The sequence below is a fragment of the Phragmites australis genome, chromosome 4, assembly GCF_958298935.1.
Source record: "Phragmites australis chromosome 4, lpPhrAust1.1, whole genome shotgun sequence".
Taxonomy (NCBI): Eukaryota; Viridiplantae; Streptophyta; class Magnoliopsida; order Poales; family Poaceae; genus Phragmites; species Phragmites australis.
Window position 1 is genome coordinate 965338 of NC_084924.1, and position 11858 is coordinate 977195.

Here is an 11858-nt window from a genome sequence, read left to right on the forward strand (position 1 = left end):
CAGTTATTGGAAGGACATCAATTACTCAATTTTTCTGAGGAAAACTATTCTATCATAATAATCATATAAAACATGAAAGGATAGTATGACAAGAATATAAAAGCATCACTGATAATTAGATTAACTGTGATATAGTATAGCCCTTCCAATGGTGATCTCCATCGCCAAGCTTCCTGTCCTTATAGCCGCCGTGCTCGAAGATTCCAAGATCATATACTAAGCTACTACACCTAATAGCTAGCAATGAATTACATGATAATATTAAACATCACATGTCAACACACATACCGTTATACAATAACATGACAGCCTTAGATTGCAATTAACCATGACACGTAGGCCATGAGAATTGCATACATGCATCACATGCGTAATAAGGTTATACCAGTCACATCATTTTCTGCAAAAATAAGTCAAGCGTAGAATCGAATTCTAATGTTGCGATGTGAACATGTTATTTTAACAATCTATGCACGTACACAACGGCATCATATCTATAAAATCGCTACAAAAATCTCATCGGATTGATCATATCAAACCGATTCTGAGTTATTCACAATATCTCAATTTCCACTAGATCAATCATATTGATCATCATGTGAGGTTTTCTAGAAATGATAACAACACACACAACCTCGATCTGTTATTCTTCCAACCATAAAGCGACGCGTACTATTAGCCCCGATGGTGATTCTAGCTAGTAGGGGCAAGTCACACATATGGCCAGGTGGGAGATCAAACTAATCTTTTTGGGCATATGATTCTATCAACTCGCACATCATCCGATCCTAGTTTCACCAAATCGTGCATCGACAGATCCATCACAAGAACCGACCATAAGAACAATAATAGATCCAATATATTGCTACTACATATCAACTATATGTGATCGATCTAGACCAAAAATTATGCATATAGGCTCCGGTACCACTGTTGTGGAACGGGTAGGGTATGATAGCATAAATTAAAATTTATGTACCACGTTCAACCAGTAAACTATACGAGTAGGGGATCATAGATCGTTACCACTAGACACGCAGTGCAGCGAAAGAAGAGTCGTGCGCGTCCACAAAGAGGAAGTAGTCGATCTCATCACGAATCGAGCATCTCCTCCTAGGATCCTTATCTCCGATCAGCACTGCAACAACATTAGCAGTGACTTCACGGTATCTACATGTACAGGAATAAAACACTGTGTGCCGGTGTGTTAGCACCGCACACGCAACAACGGATTGGTGGGTGGCTCGGGTGGATAAAACATTAGGAATAATCAAATGCGAGCGTTCCCAAATTAAAGGCTACTCCAAATAATTACCTGTATATTTTTCTTCTTTAAGACAACGGTGTGCTTCATATATATATATATATATATATATATATGAGAAAAAACCCTCACCTTTACATCTATTAAAAATATAAGATTAATAAATATCAGGTCGTCCTCACATTAATGGGCCTAACTGTGGATCCAATCCGTATTATTTACTGTTGACTCTACGACGTATCTCTAACAGATGTCGAACACCAAGACAGCAGCATGCGCGGAAGTCCCCAGCCGAGGCTCCCCGGGGTAGCACATCTTGCCGCCGACACACACCGGCGGCACGTCGACGGCCACAGGGATCGGCGGTTAAGAAGCGAGCATTCTCGGCCTGCACTCTCCATTCAAGGGGTGGTCGGTGTTTCAATTAACAACCAGTCAACCACTCCCAATGGACCATTCCTCTTCTTCGTTTCTCCCTCTCCCGAATCCATTTGAACTTGAAATTTACAATCTGATGCGCCTTTTCCTCCTTCTATACCAATTTTTCTTATAATTTTTAGTGGTGATTTGGATCACTGGGGAGAACAGGGGTGGTCGGTGTTTCAAATAACGACCACCCCATGAACATTTCTCTCTCTCTCTTTTTTTTTTTTTTCTTCTCCCTCTTCCAGATTCGTTTCAGCCTCTGTTTCCTCATCGTCCGTTTAACTTTTTGGTAGTGATTTGGAGCGCAGATAAGTGATTCGCTGCCGCTCCAGCTCGGCTGTGCATGATTTGGAGCGCAGATCAGCGGATATGGCTGAAGGACCTGGAGGAGCTGACAGTGTTTCTTCAGCATGTGGAGTGGAGCTATCTCCATCTGGGTTTATATACCAATACCATCGGGACGACTATGATTTTGAATAGAAGTTGAAGTTCGCACAGATGCAAGTGTTAGAGGCTTCAAGCGCCAGTTTAGTAACCATAAATTGTTTGTATTTTGTCAAGGGCTACCGCTGGCTGCAGGGTGCCTGAGATGTGATTCAGTGAAGGATGAATTGAGCACATAATCTTCAACGCGAACTGGGACTGGGAATACTACAAGCTTCGACTGAAACTGCAACCGAGGGCAAATTAGAGCAGAGTACATGTCAACAATGCAATAGCTGCTGCTGCAAGGCATACGCACGTCTCGCGCGCTTATTAAAAAAATACTCGATCGACAACTACTACTGCTGAGTGCTGCTGCTACACCGCGCGCTGCTGGTATTTCGTGGGCACCAGCACGAGCGGCGTCTTCCGGTGGAAGGTGAGCCCGCCGGCCTCCTCCATGCTCACGTCCTCCGCCGCCATCCCCTCCGGAAGCGCCCAGTCGAAGCAGTAGAGCAGGTTGGCCAGCGTGAACTGCACGTTGGTCTCGCCCATGGCCAGCCCCGGGCATATGCGCCGCCCGGCCCCGAACGGCACCAGCTCGAAGTGCGCCCCGTTGTAGTCCACGTCGCTCGCCTCGAACCTGTCCGGGTTGAACTCCTCGGCGTCGGTCCAGCTCGCCGGATCCCTGCCGATGGCCCACGCGTTCACGAAGATGCGCGTCTTCGCCGGCACGTCGTACCCGCAGATCTTGATGTGCCGCATGGTCTCCCTCGGCAGGAGCAGCGTCGCCGGCGGGTGCAGACGCAGGGTCTCCTTCACGACCATCTTGAGGTACGTGAGCTTGGGCACGTCGCCCGGCTCCACCCGCACCTTGTCGCCCACAACGGCCCTGACCTCGTCCTGCGCCTTCTTCAGCACCCGCGGCTTCCGGATCAGCTCCGACATCGCCCACAGCATCGTCACCGAGCTCGTGTCGATCCCACCAAGGAACGTGTCCTGGATTAAATAACAGTTTTCGTCAATATATCAGACGGGACTGGTCGACTGCATATGTAAACGACCGTGATCGGGAACGTACCAAGATGATGCCCTTGACGTGGTCCCTGGTGAAGCGGAGCGTGCCACGGTGCTCCTTCCAAAGGTTGATGAGGACGTCGACGAGGTCGCCGCCGTTCTCAGGCTTGGCGCGCGCGGGGTCCATGTGCTGGTCGATGACACTCTCGAAGAAGGCGTCGAGGTCCTTGAAGATGCGCTCGCGGCGGGCGACGAGGCCCGTGAGGCGGTCGACAAGCCAGCCGGCGGCGTTGGGGAAGAAGTCCTCGGCGGAGAAGCTGGCCATCATGTCCATGGCCTCGTCGAGCACGTGCTGGAAGTGCTGCTTGTGCGCGAACTGCTCCGAGCCGTAGATGTTACCGAACGCCACCGTGCCGATGATGCCGTCGGCCAGGCCGAAGATGTGCTCGTTCAGCGCCACCGGCTTCGGCCCCGACCGCGTCAGGTTGCCGATCAGCTTGTCCACCTGAGACGTCGACGGACCACAATTAATGCTACGGTGTTAACAAAACATTGTATCATATCCCTGTAGCCAATTATTAGCAGATGTTGACAAGTGATCGGCATATGTGATGTGTGGCGAGGCCATCGTTGACAACGAAACAAAAAAAAAAAATCTTGACAAGATGCATGCATGCTAGTTGTGGCTGTCAGGACCCCATCCATTCTTAAAACGGAGAAAGGCAAGCGAGATTTGTATTTGTTACAGTACGAAACAGAGGATGTGACCAGGTGAATGAAGTAGGAACCGATTGAGATTACCTGCTGCTCGCGCGCGTACCACCCGGCCTTGACGCGGCGCATGCTGAGGAGCTCGACGATGAAGAGCTTGCGCATCTCGCGCCAGTACTCGTCGTAGGGCGCGAAGGCCACGTTCTTGAGGTCGTAGGACAGGCGCTTGGGCCCCGGCGACACGGGCCGGCTGCAGCAGTCGACGTCGTGCGCCTTCATCACCTCCTGCGCCGCCTCCGCGCTCGACACCACCACCGTCGGCACCGTGCCCAGCCGCAGCAGCATCACGGGCCCGTGCTGCCGCGCCAGCTCGCCGAAGCTCCGGTGCGGCAGCGGGCCCAGCAGGTGCAGGCTGCCCAGGACCGGCAGCTGCACGGGGCCCGGCGGCAGCCGCTCCCCTTTCTTGGCCGTGGCAGAGCTGCCACTGCTCCTGCTCGTCAGGAGGAGGAAGGACGACAGCGCCAGGAGAGGGAGGAGGGCCAGGAGGCCGAGCTGCCATTGCTGCGGCAGGCTGGAAAGGAGCTGGGAGGGGGGCAGCAGTGGGATGGCCATTGTTCGTCTTGGTGTGGTGTGGTGTGGACTGTGGAGTGGTGATCGGTGGGCATAATATAAGGGAAACCTTGCAGCATTGGGGTTGGTGGCTCGTGTTGGTTGATTCGTGGGTGATTGACACTGGAGGCATTTTGTACTAGCTTTAGCACAGTGGATACCATGGATCTTATTCCTGGAAAACGGGAAGGCAATTGCGCGCCGAGATATAGATACATGAATTATCTCATTTGTTAATATTATTATATAATATTTATCTATCTTAATTCTTCTATTAATCTTAGGCCAACTCCAACCGATCTCCTATCCAGTGCTACAGTACTATGCAAAGTACCGTAGTATTGGAAATTAATCTCCAATAGATCCCTTATCTAGTGCCACATTGTGCTACAGTGTTACGGAGAGAGCACGGTGTTGTGAATTTGCCGAAGTGCGGTAGAATCCGCAATACTGTAGCAATGCTGTAGCAGTACTGTTTACAAAGGATGACAGTGAGTCCAGAGGGAGAAAAACGCTGTCAGGTATTGTAGCAGTACTGGAGCAACACTGTAGACAAAAGCTGACCGTGGATCCAGGGATGAAAAGAGTAGTAGAAGGTAAGAAATAGGGTAGCTGTTGGAGATAAAAAAATAAGTAATACTGTAATAGTGATAGGGGATACTGTAATAATATTTTTAAAAATGAAAATTTAAGATAGCTGTTGATCATAACTTATGATTTCTTCACTTACTTTTCAACACGAATTTTAACACAATGATCCTGGTCTGTAAGTCCCTGGAAGACACATGCACATTGGTAGTTGGGTACATTGACTGCACTTACCTTGTTTTGCGTGGCCATGAATAGTATTCCTGGAAGATATGGTTGCGTCCCTTAATCTCTTTGTTGTTTAGGAACAAACTAGCAAGATAGTTTTTGTGTTTCGCAGATTCGAAACATCTCGCGTTCGAATTGTATTTGAAACCATGTATGTAATATTGCAAGCGTGCCAGTATACATCCAGTATACAAGAGAAACAACAGAGCAAAGTAACTGAAACACTAAACTTTATTCATTCATTATTGAGTTCATAGAGTCCAAGTTTCATCAAGTACAACACTCTGCTCCATGTACACGTACACACACTATCTGACTAACTTCTACATCTTGCGATTGCTTGTCCTGGTTCCCGTGGCCTCGCAGGGCCCCCGGTTAATTACGTCCGGCTTCCCGGACAACCTCCGATTAAGCTGCACTGCACTGGTCGTCATCAAGTCGTCTCTGAATCGACAAAGCTATAGTCACACGCATCACAGACAAAGAAAAGTGAGCGTTAGACAATAAATAAAATGCAAAATACGGGACAAACAGCCTAGCGTGAGCTTTATGGACTGTTTATACATCCCGGGTCATCATCGGCCGTAGCCTCAGGCACTGCAAGGGAATAGGGGGAGCGAGAGTTTAGATGACTAGCAGTCTTCCAGCTACAACCCGAAGGGAGTCCGACGAACTGCGCAACATCTAAACTTTAAGCTACAACCTCTACCCCTTAACCCGCATCCGAATCTCAGTTGCAACCCCACAAAGGCCTCACAAAGTCATCAGCCTTTAACCCAAGGCAACAGGCACCAACAGCCATCAGCTCAGGGCAAGCAAGCGCAAGCCACAAAACCCATCATCATCGAGTCACCAACAACAGAGAGGATACTCAACATATACATCAAGTTACCGAAGTAACTGGCAACAGGGATCCTAGCCAACACAAGTGAATGGCAACAGTACAGCCAGAGGGTTGGCAACACCAGTCATTGGCCCAAGCAAGACAAATCTAGCGATATCACCCAACTCTAGTGACATCACTATTCTAATTAGCAGCAAAATAGACACATAACTAGATGCATCAAGCCACTTGATAACAAGGTGATGGATTACAATGGCAGCTCAGCTATTAACAACAGAAAGAGCATGATAAAATCCTCTCTTGATCAGGAACAGGGAGGGGCAATGACAGGAATCACATAGAAGCTTTGGCCAACATCAGGGCGGCATACACATCACAGTAGCCCGACCGATTTATCAAATACCAGGGCCACCAAATGGCGCCTTCACAAATGACCATATCACTTAACAGGACTAAACTAGCAAACCCCAAGTCAATCATATGACGATCAGAGAACGAGTAGCAGACTTATGGGCGCATAATACAGAAAGAACAGCAGGGGTATCAACAAGAGAAGCCCTCATACAAAATTTCACCACTTCAATGACAAAGGGGCAACCAACAGCCCTGTAATTCATCCAGACCGACACTAATCATCCTCGGCTAGCATTCGGCCAACACGAATAATCAATGACACCTCCTATATATCCATAGCACCCCTCATATCCTGGATGAACAGAAGCCACAAGTCGATCAACACATCCGTGATCGAAATCCGGAGATCATCATCGACTAACGAGCGGCACCACTACGTGAGTGATACCAGCACCGCTGTCTCAGCAAGAAATGGTAGAAACAGCAGAAGAGTTTAGGGCCTCACAACCGATCATCGGCCAAATCACTGAAACCACCGCCGGCCGTCAACAAACACAGCACGGCACTCATACGGACGCGGCGACAGTGCACCGACCGGCCAAACCATACGGAATACCTGCTCGCACGGCGGCTCAAGCGCCAGCCGGCTTCACCTGCTCACTGCACGGACGCGGCGCGAAGGCCGGCCAAACCATACGGAATACCTGCTCGCACGGCGGCTCAAGCGCCAGCCGGCTTCACCTGCTCACTGTACGGACGCGGCGCGAAGGCCGGCCGGCCAACCTGTATGCGCACGGCATGACCCGAGGGCACACTAACGACCACCTGTATGCACGGCACAGCCCGAGGGCATGGCCGGCTAACACCTGTAGCACCCATGGAGGGGAGAGGGGGAGAGATCACTGCCAAGACCTACCCGCACAGGCGATGAGAGCCATGGCGCTCCGGCGAACAGGACGGCGATGGCAAAGCGATGGCTAGACGTGGCAATCTCTTTCTCTCTTCTCTCTATCTCTCTCTTTCTTGCAGATCCGGCCCCCCCTTTTTTTTGTTTTTTTTCGTCGCGGGGCACCCCCTCCCAACCTTTATAGCGGCGGCCCGGGGTCTCCTACCACGAAGAATCCGGATCGGGCAGTTGGGGGCAAGAGATAGGGTTGGGAGAGGATAAGCACGAAGAGGAATGGCTCAGGCGTGGCGGCGGCGCGGCTTGGGAGCGCATCTGAGGCGCGGCCTGCTCTGGTGCGAGGGCCCGAGGGTAGAGAGAGGAAAGGGGAGAGGAGAGAGTGGGGGAAGAGCGGGCCGGCTTGGCCAGGCGCGCGCAGAGGCGGCGGGGCGGCTTGGGAGCGCAGGCGAGCAAGGCGGCGCGAGGAGAGAGGCGGCGGGGAGAAGAAAGGGGTACAGGGTCCCCCCGGCCCTTAGGGCAGCGGCGTGAGGAGGTAAGGCAGCCGGCTGGGCCGGGCTGCACGGGAAGGGAGGAAAAGGACTGGGCCGGCCCAAAGGCAAAAGGCCAGCCTGCCTTCCTCCTCTCTTTTTTTAATTTCTTCTTATTATTTTTATATATGTATGTATACATGCACGTATGCGTATACGGGGGATTGCAATTATCCGTGGCAAAATACCACCGTACATTTTGATTAAAAAAATAGTATCTTTAGCTTTTTTACAAGATTAATTAACTAAATACATAAAAATAAGAATAAGAGATAAAAATTATATTATTGGAAGATAAAATTATTTATACTCTAAACTTGTATCTGAATTGTATACATGTATTGGTTCGATTCATATATATTTTGATCATCTGCCATAATTGTACGTCAGATGTAAACATCCTAACAAAAATCAGAATAGATTTGCCTTGGCTGTTGCTTGCCTGATGGGATGACCTTGAGCTACACATTGTTCCTTAATATATTATCTTAATAAAAAATTGTTTTTTAATTTTTATTATGAATTTTAGCTATTGATTAATTGTATTTTACCTGAACTCTTTATTTAGGTATTTAATTTTTATAATGATTTGATTTTCTTTCTAAGATTATATTTGATATGGATATTTTTTTGTCTATTCAAACCCTAATTTAAATTATTATTAATTTTATTTTATTTGGACCCTTTATTTAGATGTTTTGCATCCCAAACCGTATGGAAATGAAACTGATAATTTTTCATATCTTTTAATTCCGAATTTACCTATTTATTAATTATATTTGATATGAACTTTTTAGTTTAATTTATATCATTAGATGTTCATAATAATGAGTGGTCTAAATTATTATTTTTTATATATTAATGCGATAATTTTGTGACCTTAAAAGTGAAAATGTTGGCTTCTTTTACTTTTTTAAATATTAAGATAATAGATTAACCTGGTTGCAGCTACATGGTCAGCAATGTTGGTTTCGTTTAAGGGACTGTTTGTTTCAGTTTTGGATTGTGAAAAACAACTTTTGCATTGTAGATTGTGAAAAATTAGATTGTGAAAAGTTGAAGGACTAAAAAACTAAGGACTGTTTGGCAACCTAGATTGTGATAGGTTGGATTGCAGCTCCCAGAGAGGTGGGGCCCACTCGGTAGTGTGAGAGAGGGTAGGGGTGCGTGTGGATAAGGTCGGCTAGGCTTTTGCCTGTGTGGCTCACAGAGAGGAAGAGACGCCCGAGGGAGAGAGGAGGTTGGAGGGGAGGAAGAGGGTGGCGGCGGCAGGGGAGGCCGAAGCGACGCTGCGAGAGCGCGAAAGGGGGTAGGGTGGCGCTGCAACAACCCCAACTGGCGGCGGCAACGTGGCTGCACAGGAGCGGTGGCAGCGCGATGCAAAGAGGTGGTGCAACGGGATGGGGAGGCGAGGCGTGATGGCGTGGGCGACGGTGATCGGCAGAAGCGGGCTGGCAGGGAGGCGGTGGTGTCGAAAGAACACCACCAGCCGATGGGAAAGCCGTCGGTGAACCTCGCATGCAACACGTGCCCACGCGGGGAGCCAAGCCGCTGGTGGAGCTCATCGTTTGTCCCTCCTCACGCCGATGTACCGCTCGTTCCTGAGTTCACCGAGCTTCACATCCGGAGGCGAGGTGGAGAGGGCGGCGTTGTAGACGACGTTGATCGACGGTAGGCCTCATAGGGGCGATAGCGAAGCAGCTGCACAGGAGCGGTGTGGTGGCGTGGGTGATGGTGACCAGCAGTAGCAGGTCGGCGGGGAGGCGACTACGGGCCGCCCAGGGGCGTGAAAAAGCTGGGTGAGGCGGGTAATTTTGATGCACAATATGTGAAAAAGCTAAGTGAAATCAGATTGTTGGATTGTAACAATTCAATAATCAGATTGTTATAATCTGCTAAAAAAAACTAACTATTTGTTTTAGCTTAGGATTCTAAAAGCTAAAATTCACAATACTAAACTGAAACAAATAGACCTAGTTTGATGGGCTGCAGAGTCAAGGATTTTCTAGAACTACTTGACCAAACAGGCAAGACTTGGTGTCAGTTCCGGAGAATAAGCTCGACTTCTACAGAGGCTTGGGAACTTCAAGGGAGAAGTGAACCATGTGAGAGGCTTCCATGACTTCTCCACACGTACTACGTGCTAGAAATAATAACACTTTCGTATTTCACTTAATTAAATTTCTAATATAATGTGAACAAGAACATATGCAAATAATTAAAATCAACTAAGATTCGAATTGCTCGAACGAGTCTCGATTAGATACTAGAGTAGAACTTCGACTATTTCTGACGAGTCTCGACTAGATACTCGAGCAAGATTTTGATTTACTCCAACAAGCCTCAACTAGATGGATTATCACCGGAGTAGATCTCGACTAGATACTCTAGTAGAGATTGTAGTGTATGTACCCGATGATGACGTGAGATGCAGAGACCCCCGTGATGTCGATGCAGCAAACGATGACAAAAATGAACTAGTCAAAGTTGATAACGGTGTAGCAGATGGCGACAACGACGACAATGTAGAGGAAGTAGCACACGAGGATGTCGAGAAAGTAGATCGTGAGCAGTTGCTTCGAGTGTTTCCCAAGAATCTTATTCGCCTTCTCCCAGTATAGGATCCTAAGTGCGACAGGTTTCAAAGACCTGCTCTCCCATTCGTCGGTGCACGTCGGCCCAACGGGGTGAGGTAGACTATGTGTGACAGCGCAACAGAGAGAAATTGACAACACCTTAATTGTGTATGGCCTCTCTTTTTTGTGACGACGGCTAGTAGATATATATAGAGAGAGAGTCACGTGGTTGAGACGTGCCACGATCAGAGTCGGTTACACTGCCACGATTGGAGTCTTAACCAACAAGATTTTCATATATTTATCTATTTGCCCACACAACAAAAAGAATGAAACTGCAAAAGAAGGCCGCATCTGCGCAAGGAACTGTACTCAATTTCGGCAGACCATTCACGTAGGTGCTATGTGCCCGTGCCCTTCACTCCCGCCCCGACCATGACATGACACGGGGTGGCGAGCTAGTGAGCGCGTGCGTTCTTCTAGTTCTCTCATCCACGCATGCTAAGTGGGTGGAAGAGAAAAGCTCTTTTAAGTTAGTCTCCATCCACATCCACTGGTAAGGTGTAGGACTAAAGATACATACCTCCCTCATATGGTTGGACCTTTGAGATTTATTTGGATGTATACAAATATAATGGACTAAGACCATATATTCTAACAATCCCCCCCCCCCCCCCACAAAGATATGTCTTTTTCTCAATACTGTTTGATATACCAGTATTTTAGTGGAGACTGTCAAGTTGAACATCCACCTAAAACATCAAGTTACACTCATTCATAATTTAGACAATGGACTAAGCCTTGAGTTGCAAATCTTGTGCAAATAAGTTTCACTTGAAGTCATAACTAATACTTGGCTACTAGTAGGTTGCCCCATGGGTAGAGCATATAAGTTGTACTCCATGGTCTCTTCATGAGTTGATTAGAGACCATCTAAGTCTCATATACTGCGACCAACAATCAGACTCATATGGGTATATGTTCTTTCAAAATGCCTTATAGGTTAGCATCTTCACTAATTAAAGCCAACAGAATACATTAAGGCAATAGTCAACCTGTCTTACAGATTTCGAGAGTCTTGCATCTTTACTTGAGTGGGTTGTGTGGCACTCTCCTTCAGTTCACTAATAGCAATTTCTTTCCAGGTCCTAATTCATAGGATCTCCAATCATATAGGTTGGGTTACCACTACTGTATATCTCGCATGGGTCTCATACCCATCTCCTTCAATGCATTATCTATCACATTTCGTGATATTCCCTTTGTAAATTGATCTGCCGATTTTTTAGCCTTTTGGATATAATCCAATACTATCACTCCGAAGTTTCTCAATTTCCTGACAGATTTCAATATTCTCTTTACATGTCTTGAGGATTTCATATTGTCT

General features: G+C 47.6%; 1 protein-coding gene across 1 annotated transcript; it reads right to left on the reverse strand.

The window, feature by feature from the left end:
• Window positions 1-2290: 2290 nt before the first annotated feature.
• On the reverse strand, window positions 2291-4526 carry LOC133915008 (4-hydroxyphenylacetaldehyde oxime monooxygenase-like). The gene is made up of 3 exons (XM_062357995.1): window positions 3932-4526; window positions 3195-3635; window positions 2291-3112 (listed from the first exon to the last, which is right to left on the reverse strand). Exons 1-3 carry the CDS (start codon window positions 4451-4453, stop codon window positions 2492-2494), a joined length of 1584 nt encoding a protein of 527 aa, XP_062213979.1. The 5' UTR covers window positions 4454-4526; the 3' UTR covers window positions 2291-2491.
• Between the last annotated feature and the right edge of the window lie 7332 nt (window positions 4527-11858).